General features: G+C 40.7%; 1 protein-coding gene across 1 annotated transcript in view; it reads right to left on the reverse strand.

Moving 5' to 3' along the window:
• The window catches only part of ANK2 (ankyrin 2), a 275,986-nt gene that overhangs the window by 34,833 nt on the left and 223,393 nt on the right, over positions 1 to 17,760 (reverse strand). Inside the window, exons 26-31 of the mRNA XM_058804381.1 lie at positions 13,459 to 13,546; positions 12,054 to 12,157; positions 8,609 to 8,650; positions 7,672 to 7,707; positions 1,572 to 1,796; positions 89 to 187 (exon numbers count right to left, since the gene is read on the reverse strand). Coding sequence (XP_058660364.1) covers positions 89 to 187; positions 1,572 to 1,796; positions 7,672 to 7,707; positions 8,609 to 8,650; positions 12,054 to 12,157; positions 13,459 to 13,546 — 594 coding nt within the window. The remainder of the gene's footprint in view (positions 1 to 88; positions 188 to 1,571; positions 1,797 to 7,671; positions 7,708 to 8,608; positions 8,651 to 12,053; positions 12,158 to 13,458; positions 13,547 to 17,760) is intronic.

The following is a 17,760-nucleotide window of genomic DNA, read 5'->3' on the forward strand; positions in this document are numbered from 1 at the left end:
GGCATAATGACATAAAAAAATCATATTGCAGAAGGAGGAGAAGAATGGGGAGGTCAGCATCCATCAATTTGTTTCAAGTCTCTCCTACCCAAGGAATTTGGTCCCAGGAGGCCCCAGCTGAAGGATTCGGCTGACCAAGCTTTCTCCCTCATTAAGTGGGGGAGGAGCCGTAGGCAGATGAAGTTTACTGAGTACATCCAAAGCAGCAGTGAAAGAAAGAACATAAATAAACTTTATGTATTTTTTGTGCCAGAACGCCAGTGCCACTGTCTGGTCCACAGAGTGGAATTAGGCTGTACACTGAATAAGGTTCCGTCCTAGCCACGACAATTTGGTGACCCAAATCAGAAAATCAGATTTGTTAATTTAGGATCTTTTCTTTCTCATGGGGGTTTTGGCCGTGTACTCAATGAGAGCAGGATCTGGACCTTAGAATGCACCCCTGCAAACAGTACAGTGAATTTTTGATCTCACTGCCAGCACAACACCTTGGAAAAGGCTTCCAGGAAGGGCACAAAGATCTGAGAATGAGTAAACTACACTACATGCCTGTCTTGCAGGGGAGACACTCTCATCAGATAGGGAAACCATTAAAAAAGAATGGGAGACATACTTAAAATCCATTTGTGTGTGACAAAGATAATGGGAAGACTGAATGTGACAGCACAGTATTTCTTCTGCTTTTTAGATTTCTTTCTCCTTCTTTTTAAAAATGATCAAGATGTGAAAAGAATAAGTGGTAGCACTAACAAAGATGGTGATTCTGATGACTGCCTGTTATAAATGGATTTTAAAGCAACTGAGTTGTTTCCAAATGGATTTAAACTATTGGTGTGTCCAGCCACTTTTTTTACAGGTTCTGAATGAAGTTTTCTACTGCATTAGAAGGGGTTCCTTCAGTCATCCACTTTTGGATGTCACAGTTGATAGGGCAGAATAGCTGGTGAAACAAATTTTCAAAAGTGCAGAAAACTGCCGCTTTCAGCCAAATATTGCTAAAGTGAGCTCAGTAGCAGACACAAATCTGATCTTTCTATGGGCTTTTCAGGGTGGGAAGGAAGAAATGGCCAAGAAAATCCAGAGTTGTCCTATTGTTTAATCTACCAATTTCAACACCAGAAAAATCAACAGCACTGTGCTTCCATTATAGTCCAAATTTCTGATACCACAACACAAGACTAAAATAAACTCCTGGACCTTGTGTTGTGTAGGTAGCAGGCTTCACATTTGGGGGTTAGATCAGCACAGTGCTATTAATTTTTTAAGTATAGCATGAGCTGCCATTTTTGGCTGCAAAAGTCTTTTCCCACTCTAATATCACAACACTGAGCAACAATTATATCCAAGGAAGCATATTAACCATGTTTGAAATACCTGTGTTGAAGAAAAAAGGTGTAAAAGCTTTGAGACTCATTCCCTGCCAGCTGCCCTGCATTTCACACAACTGCTGTTTGTTACCATGTGCTACAGAGATCCTGTCCAGCTCAGCTTTGCCAAAGGAACCATTTCAGTGCAAGGCAAACACACAAAGAGGCTGAAGGTTTCCCTTCGGGCCACGCGGCCCCCCTTACCCAAGGAACTGAGCCCCAGAGGGTCCCACTTCGATGAGGCGGCTGGCCAGCCCTTCTCCCTCCACCATGGGCGGCATGGTGGCCAGCCTGTGGCGCTTCACCAGGCGGCACGTCACGCGTGTCGGCGCCGTGCACTTGCGTGGGGGGATGATGATGCGCAGCCCGTTGTGCCGGCAGCCCCGCATGGCACCGCCGCGAGCGTCCACCATGAAACTCACCAGGAAGCTGCAAAATCAGGGCAGACAGTGAGACCCAGAGCACACCACCAGCTCCCTCGGTTACGTCCCACATACGTACAAACGTATGTTAATAGAGCTCTTGCTCAAGAGGTACAATGAGAAAAAGCCTTTCTCCCATGGGAAGCACCACATCATGCTGAGTTCACTATTAATTAAACTGGCAACTGCTATCCAACAGTTCTTGACAGAAAGTCTTATGTCACAGGGCTGCTGTTGGTAAAACACCAGCAGACGTTAATAAATGTGAACACGTGTACCTATTGCAAAGTGCAAATGTCACTACTCTGTACCTGCGAGAAGCTGTATTTAAAGTTGGCACTCTTTAAATACTTCACAAGTAAATATTATTTATGAGTCAAAAATAAAAAGTCAATTCTAATTGGATGGCTCAGGTTTTTTAGTTTTTTGGGTTTTTTTAAGATTCTCAATATAATTTTCTAGATATTTGATAAACTATAATTTCTTAGAAAAATGGGTTTGGATATTAAAAAAATAATCAAATTTCATTCTGGAATTCATAGTCCATCAGTGGGGTTATCACCAATTTATATAAACAAACCCCAGCATGTTGTTATGGTTTGAAGGCAAATTTGGGGTTTGGTCAGATGAGAAGAGCGAGGGTCACTATATAAAAGGTTTATTTATGGATTTTGGGTTTTCTGTGTTACCTTGCACAGCAATATATTGGGAAAACCTAGAGATGCAGAAAGCCATCTACAGGGAGCTTACTTCTAGCACAAGGTAAATAATTGATTCCTTTTTTTTTAAGAGGGATAAAAACATTTCATTTTGTTTGGAACTTCTCTTGTGCTGAATTCTTTGTAGCTCCACATATACCAACAGGTTGATATTGGGGACATTCTTCTGCACCTGGGAAAGGTGTAGAACTACTTCCAATTTTTTTTTTTTTTTTTTACTGTCTGATTACAGGATCATGCCTGGTGTGAGATGGTAATGTCAGGTTGCTGGAAGTGAAAATAAGAGTAGATGAGACAGAACGGTGTCAGGCCTACTTCTAGTCACTAATAAAGAACCAGCACAATGGGGAGTCGCAGAAATGCTACTGAAGGACCTGCAATAGAGAAAAGCCCTTATAACAGGAGTAACAAACACAGGGATTTTTTCACTGCCCCCTTGACCGTTCTGTGCAACAAACATTGCATCCATTCATTGTCCACACAGCTACAAGAATTCCACATGCTGTAAAAACACAACACTCGACACACCGTGCAGGTCAGAGATGGACGATGGGAAGGAGCCACAAGTGCCAGTCGGAAGCACACCATGCACCACGGATGCCAGTCTGTCTCACACATGCAGGCTCCTAGTCTACTGCCATTCAGATACCTCTAGGCTTTGCTTAGGGTAAAACTCTGGGTAGAGTACAACCATTAGCTCATTCCTTAGAGGTTGGTGTTTCTGTGGTTTTAACAAGGGGGAAAAAAAGAAAATGAAAACATTTTACAGCTTCGATTGTCTGGGGATTTGTTGAGAAAAATGGGAGCTTCCTTCACAAAATACATTCTTTGTACATATTAGAGCACAGATGAAAGAAGAGCTTAAGAAACACTAAATGCTCAATTGTTGCACTAATGCTCTTGGCTTGTGCTGCAATTGCCCCTGAAGTACACGAAGCAGTGTTATCAAAACAGTTCTGTGTGATGTTTCAGAGAACGTGTCCAAGTCTCCAGTACAATGGGTGTGTTTGAGGCAGTCAATGACACTGCTGGAAGAAGAGTTTCTCATTTTAAAGCTACTGCTAAGAGCAACACAAACACTCCCCCACAACTCCCAGAAGCTAATGAGAGCTCTGACTGAATTACAGCAGCATTCACATTCCTCATTGTGCAAGCTGTCATAAACACACTATTTAGGATTAAGTTGTTTTCATTATCGACATAATACTCAGGATTGCATTCTTTAACACCAGGATCACCTTTTTTTTGCTGTCCATCGCTAAAATATTAGTGCTGGGTCACCTGCTGTCCCAGGTTCTCCTTAGCTTATCTCCCTGCTTGCCTCGGTAACGTCAAACCCACTGTTCACTGCTAGAACACAGACAAACCAAAGGGGAGCATCCAAACCAAGTGATCTCCCTTCTGGCCCTTGTGGGTTCTTTTTTTAGTATGGTTGCAACTCCTTCTTTCAGTTTGAGTTTACTGAATGTGCCTGGTGGGTCAGTAAATCCATCACAAAGTCTATGTCACTTCAGCCCTCTCCACTGGAACAACCACAGCTCCAAGGAGTGGAAAAACCGGCAGAGGTAAATCTCACTGGGAGGTGGACACAAAGATAACAAAGAAACAGTGCTAGGATAAAACCAGTAGGATATTATCAAGATTATCTGTAAAAAGAGCTGTTTCTATCATAAAGAAGAACTAAGGTTGTTATTCAGACAGCACAGAAAGATTAGTGCCAATTATCACATTAACTATGGAAGAGCCAGTTCCCAAACCCAGCCATAGAATTCTATGGAATTGCTGGAAAAGGGATTTTGGAGAACTAGCATGAATATAAGTGCAAAGGAAAGAAACTGAAGGGGAACATTTCTGAGCTTTAAGTCTGTACCATAAAATCCTGGAAGGACAGAGCACCGACACAGGCTTTGCAAACACAGAATGTAAAAATACATCTTTTTCCACTATACCACTCTTCTTCTTTCCCACCTTTTTACTACATTTATTTTTTCATCCACTTATTTAATCCAATTTTTTTCATCTTTTTTTTTTTTTTTAATCAGCACATTTCACATAATTTTGGCTATACAAGAGAGTGAAACAAATAATTCATAAGAAAGCTTTCTCTGAATCACAGCAGCCTCTTATTCTGCCTATTTGCTACATAATAGGGCATCTGGATGGGGCCACTGCTGTTCCAGGACCGGAAAAGCCTTTGCCTTTTGAAGGAGTGTGTCTATCAATACACAAATAATTCACACAAAACTACTGCATGACATAAAACATGCTTTCTGAAGTGGGCATTTAGGAAAGTGAAAAAATTGTATGACTAATATAGAGTAAATGTAAAATTCAAACTAATTATTTTGTTGCCCACGCACACAGATATTATTTTTCCTCTTCCACCTCTGTTACCAAGTGTTGTTAAGTGACGTGACTGAGAGAGGAAGAGATTGCACTCAACAAAAAAAGATTAGCAGGGATAAACGGCAGATGAAGCCATCACTCTGGGAAGTGATACTTTATCATATTAAATTCCCATGGCCAAAAAGAAGCTAGTGCATAACACTAGCCCATGAATAACCCTAACATTCTATATACTCCCCAAAGCTAAGGAACAAACTCGGACCTTACTCCATGTTCCAGCTGCATGGAACACTACTACAGCACTATCAGCCACATACATACAGGGAATAAAGGGGAGAGGGATCATTAAAGAGAAACACAGATGGCAGAGAAGAGTTCAAAGGGGGGGGAAGAAGGAAAAACCCAGTTACTAAAAGGGATTAAATGAACTTAAAATTAAGTGATGACTCAAAGTCAAAGCAGATTGCAGGTTAAAGCTGCATCTTTCTCAGTACTAAGACAGCCTTTGAGTAAGGTTCATTTTTAGTTTTAAAAGTTCTGTTAGAAATGAGGCATGACACAAACATGTGACCCAGGCAGTCTTGAAAGTTGGATCAATACTGAGGTGGTACTACAATATAAAAGCCAGATCAGGGAAACAAATCAGGTTTGGGGAAATCATCACCTTCTCTCTTTTAAAGAGAATGAAGGGAAAATCAAAATTATTTTTGTAAAGAAAAAATAAAGTACAAAAGCAATTCTCTCATAGGAATCAGTTACAGACTGCAGGGGAGTCTATACACGCTTCAGTTAAACACAAAGCAGTCAGCTCAAGCATCATCCATTCTTTCTCAATTTAGCAACCTTAGTCATAAATTAGAGAGGCCATGTCATCCTCTTCAATTTTAGAGCAATTAAGAGCTACATGCTTGCCATATGAAAGATATATCGAATAACACTGGCTGTCTTGGCCTTGTGGTGGAGTACACACACAGAAGGCCCCTAGTCCTAAATCCTTCAGGCTGTTTCCACACCTTCTACAGGGAGCAGAGCAAGAAGCTGTTGGGGCTTCTACTTGATCAAAACACAGAAAAAATATATGCATTGGCTAGAATGGGCAAAAAGTTGGGGTGTATTTTCATGAAATATTTGTATTTTTGATCTGAGCCTGAGTTATTCCTTTTGCTGCTTTTATTAATATGGAAATAACTTGGGTTTTTTCTGTACCTATCCTCATGTGAAAGATAACAGCAGGAAGAACAAAGACTGGAAACTGAATGTGTCAGTGCTGGAGGGGGTGAAGGAAGCCACTTGTGTGCTTTGTGAGGAGTCCCTGTTGCATCAAGGGCTTGGCAGAGGCAGAGTTTCAGGTGGCCGTGACCGCAAGCGTGGGGGCACTCGTTCTGCAGAGTCACCAGGACAGCCATGCAAACCCAGCAGGTCAGGGGCTTTCTAGGACAGGCAACAGCTCTTGGAACACACAGAACCAAACTAGACAAAGTCTCCAGCACCACTCTCATACTCTGGGCTCGGGTAGGGTTCTCTTCCCAAGCAGCTGGGCAGGCACACATGCGCTCGGCAGATAGCAGGGAACAAAGCTCCAACCAGAGCACACCCGGTGTAGACACAGTGAAAAACTTCTCAGCACACATTATGTCCATTTATCAAAGAAACTGGGAAACAAGGAGATAGCAGCATTCAGTGTTAGTCGCAGTGTGAAGAAGCAGAAACAAACAATCAGGGTGCTTCAGCCATCGGAAAGTGTTCAGCAGGAGAAGGAAGCCGGAGAGAGGCTGAAAACTCAGAAAAAAGGCCTTGATCCAGCTCCCACTGAAGTCAACAGCAAAGTCATTCAACTACCTCAGAGTGCTTTCCAGCAGGCTGTAACTATGCCATCCAGAAACAAGGCAAAATTCACATTCCAGGAGGACAAAAAACATGATCCTAACATAGGAAACCTCTACTATATTAACTTCTGACATCACTCTTCACTGCATTAGTCAGCTGCTGAGAAATTCAGTGACATGACCTAAAAGGATGAGTCTGTAGTTTGGGGGTTTAATTGGCCACTTTACAATTTTGCAGAGCTTAATATTTAAGGCAATTTTCACCTTTCTAGGGTTAGGCTGAAGAAAGTAAACAGGTACTGTGCCAATTAACATTTATTTTGCCAAGGGAAGATAACCTCCTTTGGGATGGTTCAGCTTCAGGTGTCCTGTGCAGAATGTAATGTGCCAGTGGTTCAAGCACTGACTGACCATCACACAAAAAATATGGGTAGTATGAAAAATAAGATATACTAAGGTGGGCTGTTAATCTACTAGTTCAAATACAGTGGTACAGTTTGGAAAATGCGGCTAAGAGAGTGGCTCTGCAATATTTTTTACACAGACAAGTGAGATAAAAAGCCCACTTACTAATATAATAATTTAATAATTACAGTGGTTTGTGTTGAATTATCTGGGGAGGGACTACTTCTTTAAATATGAAAATTAAACCATGCCACCCATAAAGAAAAGCTATGGTTAAATACATCAATGGTTAAAACAAGCTAGGATGGTATAAGGAACTTTGTTAAGACTTTTTGCAGTGGGCTTATTAACAATTCCAGAATTGTTTTGTTATAGATGCCAAAGCAGATGGGAGAAAGTGGACACTTACTGTAAAAGAGAAGTCATGCTACATATAACTATTACTGCTGGTTAGATTTATTTTTTTCTCTTGGCTAATGGGCACTAACAAAACACTAAAGCATCCTGAAGTGAGGTAAGAGGGGAGGACAAATAGGGTGGGTGAGAAGTGCAATGTAATAAAGAAAGAAATTATGCAGAAGTTCACCTGCTGTTGTCAAGATCAAGACATGGAGAAGAGCATCTGCAATAGAATAGATGGTTTAACATCAAAAAGGAACAGAAAGGGGGGAAAAAAAAGAATGAGTTAAATGAAATACTGAAATACTGGAAAAATGAAACAGATTTCTAAAACAAACACATGAACATATACATATATATGCATATTCCTCACAGGTGGGAAGGTTGAAGTGAGTATGGAAAATAAGCCTAAGTAAACAGCCTCAGTTCCAAGAGGCCACTACCTGTACAGCAGTGAAACTGGAGGGATCTGCTTTCTCTATGGACACCCTGACACTTCAAGCCAGACGCCTAAAATGCACAGTTGGATTCCAAGTAAAACTCTCAGAGGCAGAGAAGGGGAGATGCTGCTTGGTTTAGGTATCCACATCTAAAATGTGGACTGTGGGATACCAAAGGCTAAGGCACCCAAGGTAATTCCAGCCAGCACTCCTGATAGCACAATAAATCATGTTTGTCTTTCCTTAAAATCCTCTATCAATATATTGTCCTCTACTTCCTTCCATTTCAACATGTTTCTTGTCCTCCTTTTGTTCTACAAAATGACAAATTTCAAACTCTCATTTTGACCTGTTTAGGCCCTCAGTAATCACTTAATGTCACATGGACAATTAGTTTTCCAACTTCCCTTTTTATTTTATGGATCTCCATTGCCATTTTCTTCCATTAACATGCTTTGCTATTAATGAAACACTCTCACTCTTTTTCCTCATTGTAACTTTCTGAACAAAGGCCATAAAGCTGCAGCATAATTTGAAATCACGTAGACTTTCAGATTTAAGAAATGACTATCAGCTGGTCGCTGCCAGGTCCTGTTTCCATAACGATTTCCAGGAAATCAACCTCACATTGGGAAAAATATATTATGGATTCAAAATACAACACTTGAAAGATATTTTGTTTACCTTGTTAGCAAGGATCCAGCCTCCTTTTTTGCAGACATGCAGCTAAGAATGATAATTCACATTATTTATCACAGTACGAGCTGCCCAATCCCTCATCTTTTCATAGATGGAAACAATGACTTCCAGCAAGATAAACTCACTAATAGTATCCCAACTGTGTCATTTATTTCAAGATATAAGTAATGACACACTGTGTTCATCCATTAGTCAAACAGGGACTTCTTCAGCAAATTATATAAAAGAAATCAGGATTTTTCATGAAACAGGAGCATTACAGTGAGTCAGAGTTGGAAAACCTGCAGAGCTGCTGTGTATTTGCTCTAGAACACAATACCAAGTTCATATCATAGCATGGACCCAAAGCTCCTTCCTCACAGTGCCATGATCCTGACAACACATCAGATTTGCTCTCTTATCTACTGTGACTCTACACAACTGTCAGGAAAATTCTTAGAAATATAATCTATACAAATAATTCCACTGTATCACCAGAACACAGCTAAGAAAACAATATAGTTTTGCACACCACTGATATTTCAAAAATCTTACAGTCACTCTTATCTTCACCATTCATGTATATTCTTATGGAAGATAAAAATATGGTACTGACGAGCAATATCTAAATGCTGCAAATCTTTCACTTCAGTGATTTTTTTTTTTTTTTTTGCATAAAAAAAATACACAGGTTCTTCCACAATAGGATATTGTGTGGTATGAGACTAAAACTGTGAAGCATATTTGCATTTATGTAGGCACTAGTTCTGTCTCTCACATTACAGCAGGAAATTATAAATGACATCCCATAACTTCAGCAGTAAAGTCATACAACTCTATCTTATTGGATGTTCAGCATCCAAACTTTTTGGCATACTCAGAGATCCTTAACTTTGCTCAACACTTAAGATCAAGTAGTTCTATGAGAAGAAGAAAATCTGATTTGCTTGAAAGGGAGTTTAAGTGCAGGAATTAATACTTTTTTCTTCAGCTGAAGTTGGAAAATATCTGGAAACTGTCAGCTGCATAAAATGTTGAGATTTTGAGCTCCACAAGAGTGTTATCTCTTAGGAGAGAAATATTTTTGGGTTTCAAAATGTTTGCAAAAAACTCTGACCAAAGAACTTACTTTTTCATCCTTCCTGATGAAATTATCAACATATTGAATGAACAGTTATATTTAAAAGTTAAACGGATGGTTAAAAACTTTTCCCTTCTGAAACTTCAGACATGGCAGAAGATTCAGGTAGTTATGCAAAGGTTGTAATATGTGCCTGTGACGTTCCACATTGAGAGAATCATTCCCTATGAATTTATCCCTTTGCCTGGGGGTGTTACACTGTGATCCACAGGAGCACTTCCCTACAATGGGAGATCTGTAAGAACCCTACAGCAATTTGGGCTTCACCACTGGAGTGGTGCAGGGAGAAAAGTGCAGTTTGTCTCCTCAGATTGTACAGAACACTAACTTACCACATCTGTGACAAATAAATTACCACCCAATACTGCGCTGATGTGTTATTTCTCAAAAACACCATCTGAAATCAATACATTTTCAGTGTCTTGAGCGAAACCAAGGCCACACCCTTGCATAGGACCACTGATAGTGTTTATCTAGGATTTCTTTCAAAATTCTACTAGTTTCCTTTCGTGATAGATAACTACTATTTCACTGCATGCCCTAAATGTCAGCCTGCTGCTGAGTCATAAGAAGCCACTAACAGTGTGTGTCTGCATGTGGAGAGGAGTGTGGCTGACAACAGGGTTCTGAATCACAAATACATTTGTTGTTCCAGCAGAGTGAGTGAGGCAATCATGAACTTCTGCAACTGTTCCAATTTAAAGGAAGGTCTTAGAAGCAAAACTCTAGTAGTCAATGTACTTTTCTAAGAAAACATATGCACCCCAACAGTTTATGACTCAGACCAATCTCAACAAGATAAAAATGAAGTGTTGTACAGTCTTTTTCAAAGGCTGAGAAATTGTTATCAAAGCTTTCTTTCTTACGATATTTAGTGTCAGTTTAGTGCCTATATATAAAAGAAGAACATAATTTGACTTAAAATTCACTATTTCATGCAAGGCTGCAGAGAGTGTTGCTCCTATCAAAATCAGATATTTTATCCCACCACTAGCATCCTGGTCATCTCAAAGATGGGAATATCACTCATACTTTTTAAAAGAAAACCACAAAATAATTGCACATCCAATAAATAAGTGCCACTCTTCTAGAAAGTACTTAGTTCATCCTCAGCAATCACAGGAAAGACCGACCTTTCAGAAAGGGCAAATTAATACATCCTTTGGAAAAATCTGTAAGCTTTCTAGGGTTAGAATAAAGCACCAAAGCAATTTTAAAGCTTTCATACCAAAATATATATAAACAGACACACACTTTACATATTAGGCATTTTCATGTCATCTGTTAGTTTTGGAGCTCATGAGAAGAAAATCCAAGGAGTGCTGGTCACAGATAACTATCCTACAATCAGCTAACAGACAGTATTCTCATCTATGTCACATGAGTCAATCTGGCAATGTTGTCCCTCCTCTAGATCAGGACTGCCTGTCATTCCAAATGGGACTCCAGTGCTAGTTTTTAAAAATACAGACTGTAAGATAATAGCAAACTCATTTGAGATTGACAAAAATAATCTTTCCCCTTGTGCTGTTCAGACATGCTGTGTACACAGCCCACAGAGATTAAATGCTTTTTGATTACTCCACTTTATTCTGAATTCATCTGCACATTCCCCATCCAATCTGATGGCAGGACACAAATGTAGAATTCAGTGTGAAGACTGAAATTACTTAAAACACAGTAAGGAAGAGCATTTAAAACAAATGCAGTCACAGATTTTAAGGCCAGCTGGGATAAGGTTTGTAAATATGATCTTGGCTGGGCCTGCATTTTGACCTGTGTTATGCCATGACAGTGATTTTGTCTAAATGCAAATGCTTACAAGGAGTCAGTTGGACATGAGGACAGTGCTCAAATACGTGCAAAGCACGTGATGTTTATGTTGCTTGTCTATTCATGTAATTTAGAAGGCAAACACTGGAGCTGGTGCTCACCTCAACTACTCCACCAGCACAGTAAGTGCTGACCATCTGGAGTGATTAAGCACTTGGTGTCAATTATTATTAACACTGAAAGGCATTGTACTTATGTCTCAATAAAATGCACAGAAATGCCTGTGTGTATGTGTCATTTATCACATTCATTCCCCTTGAGCTTGACTGAGGGCCCACTGACTTGCAGTGATTTCAGTGAATAGTCTTGGTACTCGGCCTTGCTTGGTTGTCAGCTTAAAAGATCATAACAATTTATTGGCAGCTCCAGGAGGCAATGAATTAAAATACAGCTCCTAGTTAAACATTAGTTGAAGCTTGAGCCACTGCAGGTACTCTGTTTCTCATTTTGTAGTGTAATGCTAATTGATGCACTCACCCTGAATGAATAGGGCTGGAAGAAAGAGCCACATTGTCCAAGATTTCAGGGCCCAAGCTTAAGCGATATGAATTCCTTTCAGCTTCTTTGGCCAGAGTTGTTACCTTGGGAAGAAAAATAACCCCATTTTACTGCAATGAAATCCATTATTGAACAAAAAAAAAAATGTATTTTGCATAGTAATGCCTAAAGCATTTAAACATTTTCTTTTAAAACAAAGGAGTACTAATAGTATTAAGATACTAGAAACCTTTATGGTAACACTTAATATTTCCCTAAAGTAATCCTATGTTAGTGGTCTCAGTGAAAGAATGCTGTGATTTCACTAAGAAGGCATTTCCTAAATCTTTTCTTTTTTAACTACAAGCATGTTTCAAGACAGTAGTTTTTAGGACAATGGCTATGAGTTCATTACATCCCCTGAATGTGTAGCACGATGTCTATTAGCAACATTCAAACATCAGTTAAAATAGAGAACATTAACAACACAGTCCCTGTGCTACATTCACACAGTGTATTCATCTTTTTTGGAATAGACTTCAATACTGCACATCACAGTACGCCATTAAATATGCCTAGAAAATAGAGATGTTTGTATACAAATGAACCAAGCAGTCTACACCACCCAGTCTCATCAGAACAATTTGCAGAGCAGCCTTTCTCTGTTCTCTGATCTCCGCAGGCAAGGAGGGGCTCAGAGAGGTTTACTCATGTAAACCTGTGTTTTCATGAGTTTTAGTCATGTAAACCTGGGTTGACTATACAATGCTTTTATCTCCAATCGTCTTGTTCTGTTTATGCTGGATAATAAGTTTTGCACCCTTAAGACTTGTTCCAGAGAGTGAAGGGGGAGAGAAGAAGCAGCAGTTTGTTTTCAGACACTGCACTCACTCCTCCACATTCCTGTTCCTGGACTGTGCTGTCTGCAGATGGACAGACAGCAGGACGGATGTCTCCTTTGCTTTTAGTTAGTTTAGCTAGCTGAGGCAAAGAAGTTCCCTGGACTGAAGGGGTTTTTTTATCTTTTTCCTTTTTCTTTGGACCTGTTCAAACCTGCTCTGGACTGAACACCAGCAGAGCACCGGCAGCTGCACCTGTGGCCCACCGGGGCAGGCCTGGGCCACGACATTTCCAGCACCGGAGGGACTGATCAGAGACTGAGCGAGCTGAGCTGTAACCTGGGGAGGGGACTTTCTCAATTGGTCATCTCTTTTGGAGCAGCCAGGGGTTTTATTGATTAATATTGTTTAGGTTTTATTGTTTAATAAACAGTTTTTTTCCACTTTTCTCCAAGGAGATATTTTCTCCCAGACCAGTTGGGGGGAGGGGCCGATTGAATCTGCTTTCCTGGAGGAGCCCCTTTAGGGGTTCTCTTCCAAATTTGCCCTGAACCAGGACAACTCACCTGCTGGTTGGGGATGAGCACGGTGTCATCGATCATGGCGCTGTCGCGCAGGTAGGAGGCGTGGCTCAGCGTGTGGGACCTGTCGGAACTGAAGGACCGCAGGCTGGGAGGTTGGTAGGGTGCCAGAGCAATGCATCAGCAGCACACAGGATGTTGCAAAGGTGCCATGACAGATCAAGTGGGAGAATGAGAAAAGCGTGCTATTAGCAACACCATGCAGCTTCCAGGGGCAGCAGAGCACAGTCAAGGGAAACACAGCTTTGCAGACCTGTGTTGTTGTCTGACCACAGGCCACAAAGCCTTTGCACTGACCTATTTGCTTCCAAATGCAAAACCTAGAGATTAATCTAGATATACTCACAAATCCTTTTGATTTGGCTTTGTGGCATGATGATTTCCTCATAACAAAGAGCATTCATTTCTGTTAAGGCTCTTTGGAGAACTTCGCTGCTGCATCACACAAGCAAACAACTGTGGAAAACCAGTCTGCTACCATCCTTAAGAAAAGCTGGAATGACTCTTTCTGAAGCTTTGTTGGGACCTACTCCCTCCCCTTCAAGCAGTAAGCCTGACATTGTCCCCTGGAAGGTACACACAGCAAGGCGAAGTGTGGCCAGCCACAAGCTCCCGTGTAAAACAGACCCTTCTTCTGAATGCCAACAGCATCTGCAGGGAGACAGCCCCAGTGTGAGCACCGACCTCACTGTAAGTACACACGGCTCTACAGAGCACTGGTTGCTGTAGCAATAAGAGGTGCAAGGCAGTAAATAAGCTGCTTCCAAGCACTGGCTCAGAATGTAGCCACAGTATCCAGCAGTGAAAAGCAAAAAAAAAATCGACAAATACAACACCACAGAAGGACATATTGAGGTAAATGGGGTTTCTGCTACCAAATAGCATGAGTTTTCTCCTTGTTATGTTCACTAGCTGCAGTATGACAACAGTGATTTTTAAAACCAGATCATCCACCTTCAGATGTTGTGCGTGTACTCTGTGATGTTGATGTAGACCTTGAGGAATATCACATTTCTAACTGAAGGAAGCAGTTTTGCATTCCTGGCTTACACATCCGTGAGCAGTGCTCATAATGACTAACATGCTGGATCAGAACAATGGGCCATTTATCCAGATGCACTGAGTTCTAAGGGATAATTCATTTTCAGCAGTTAGCAATAAAAGTCACCGGTTCATTACAGACATGAGTTTCAAATGCTTTAAGTGCATATAATCTGATTCAGACCACAGCCTTTTTTAACAATAGTTACGTGCACTCAGTAATTTTTGATCCATTTATAGAAGCAAATGGTTATCTTATTTTTATTAGAAATGTATGACATTGAAGAACAATCAGTGCTGTTTATCATTAGCTTATACCAGTGGCCTGTTCAGCATCCCAGGTGGACTGTACAAAACTGGAAGCAAAGACAGACTTCAGAAAGACTTGAGAAAAAAGCAAACCAAAATTTAACACTTTTTCTTTGATTGAGGAACAAGCCTCAGTAGCAGACCCCATTTGCCATCATTATCCTGTGTTCATTTCCATATTTGACACTTCCAGAACCACTCTGCTGAGCCATGCAATGCTTGTGAGAGAGTCACCATCCAAGTTGTAGGTTCTGCTATTCAGCTAACACCACGTCCTGGATAGACACCGAGTGAAGGGAAGCCTGAATTGCATTTGGCTGGTTATCCCTATGGTGATCCTGTCCATCCTCACTGCTACTACCACCACTACAAGTAGCCCAGTGCTAACCACAGTGTGGTACCTGTACATCAGCTCTAATAAATACAAAAGGGAGCTGGGCTTTATCTGGAGAGAAGATAGGCACATTCATTACTGAGTTCTGCAGGTAGCTACAATAAAATTACATATTCTGATATAATATATAATTATATTTAAATTCCCTGCTACACTCAATTTCAAAAGTAGAGCTCAGATGGCACTGCCCCATCTGTGCACTGGGCCAGCTCAATGAAGAGCAAACCAGGAGTTAAAAGGTATGTGCTGCTCAGACTTAGGAATAAAGGTATTGATTGAAATGACAGTCCCCTTGAGCAAGGGATTTATTGTTTATTATTGCCATAAGTATTCTGGGATTCTATGAAACATAAAAAAGCCTACCTAAAGCAGACACAAGACCAGCACTTAAATGCAGATCCTTCTTGAATGTGTTTGATAAATCTCATGTCTGAAGGCTTGTGGGACCAAAAGCACTCAGGCCCAGAGACAGAACTGTGGAACCCAGGAATGCTGCAAAGCTCCTGAACCTAAGACTGTGCCTTGCCTGTGTGCACAGGCACACATCACTCACCTCTAAGCCCCAAATAGGGCCCTGGTGGTATCCAGAAATTAAGACTAGCATCCCCAATGCCAAGTTTCTACTCTGCCTCACTGACAGACTTGCAATGCACACTCACTTCCCAGCCTAGACAGAGACCTAATGAGCTCCAGACCAGTTCAGCATATCTCTTGTTTAGATCCCAGTCTATATTTGCATATGTTCTTTCAGAAGCTGAGAAAAAACCCTGGGGTCACTGAACACTGTAAAAATGGACCTCAAAAATGTTTCTCAACAGCAGCATGGTTCCTTTGGTTCTCCAACTCAATTTTCTACATACAGCAGGCCTCCAAAGTAGATGAACAGAGACAGGTGCCATAGGAGGAGATAGAGACAGCAGGTGTTCATGCTATGTAATACCTACCTGGGCATGATGCTAATGAAAGCATATGGAAAAGAAAAATGAAGGGGAGAGAGAAATAAAATAAATAGGGAAGATGGTTACAAATGAAAAATACATGTTTGTAAATCAAACTGTTTAATGTATAAGATCATATGAGTCTAGAGTGCTAATACCATCTTGCTTTACTGAATTTTCTGAAAAACCTAAGTCATTATAATGCAATGAAAACCACATTCAAAGGAAATGCAAAACAACTGAAGCAGCCTCGGTGAAAATTCTTAAAATCAGTAACCTGAAGTAACCTGACAGAAAATGAGATCATGGAGTTAGAAAGATGTCCTTCTTTCATTATTTCTCCCTTTAGAATTTTGCTGCATTTCAGTATAATTTTGCTTGACACAGGACTTGAAATAATTTTCATAAAATATAAATGAAACCATATCAGTGACATGTCACTGAGAATCTACTGAAATCCACTGAAAAGACTTAAAAGATAAAATATTCTAAATGGGAGCCTAACTTAAACTGGGGTAACACTTGCCTGCACAATCATTTCTATACAACATCTTAAAACCTAAAAAACTCCCAAACATTGTTACCATTGAGAGAATGAAAGCTTTTGATTTTAGGCATTCTGATGTAGTGCATAGACTTCCTCTGAGAGTCAAAAAGCTACACAGTCACTTTGTCTTCAGTGGACTCAGTGTCTAAAAACCAACAGAGATTCCAGGCTTGCAGGACCTGAATGATGGGATTTACACATGCTGTGAGGCAAACCAAACTGTTTCCTGACATCTTTTGTCCCAGGAGCAATTCCCAGCCTACTCAAGTAAACAGAACGGATCCTACTGATTCCACCGAGCTTCAGAAATGCTGCCAGGATAACAACCAAGACTGGAAAATGAGGTAGCTTCAAAACTCTGTTGCCAAGGTTTCAACTTTTTTCCTTTTCTTCCCTTTAGTGCACCCCAGTTCTAAAGGCAGTGAGTTTGGAGACATTGCTGATTTCACCCAGGAATGCCTGGGTGGCTATTCTGAACTAGAACTGTGGGGGTTAATCTGCCAGCTTGAGCCTACACTTATGCACTTATGCTCACTAATGAAGTCTTTCCTTTTGGGAAGGGAACTCCATATTTTTTGTAGAATATAACAACACTCAAAAAAAAAAAAAAAAAAAGAAAAAGAAAATTAAATCAAAGCTGCATGCATTATTACTCCACAAAGAGATCTAGGCTTAAGTTCAACTTTTTAGATATAGGCAAATCAGTACATTGTCTGGACTGAACAAACTAATGTTTCTATTATTATTATTATTATAGTTGTGTCAGTAGAAGGGCAAGTATTCTGTGTCCTGCTAATTCAACCATGAGGAACCAGAAAGAGTGGAGGTTCTTGCAGACAATACACTCACTGCCAGCCCAGTGCAGAATGACTCATTCCATTGCTCCTTTCCTGGTACCTTGAGCCAGCAAAGCACTCCAAAAAGTCAGCTCACTTGATGCTCAAAGCCCCTGTCCACCCATCCCCTGCTTGTGGCAGCAGGAGATGGGGGTGACCACCCCTTCCTCCTGCCAAGTGGTGACTGCCATGCTGCTACAGTGAGTGAACAAATGCTGAGCA

Source organism: Ammospiza caudacuta, chromosome 4, assembly GCF_027887145.1.
Source record: "Ammospiza caudacuta isolate bAmmCau1 chromosome 4, bAmmCau1.pri, whole genome shotgun sequence".
Lineage (NCBI taxonomy): Eukaryota > Metazoa > Chordata > Aves > Passeriformes > Passerellidae > Ammospiza > Ammospiza caudacuta.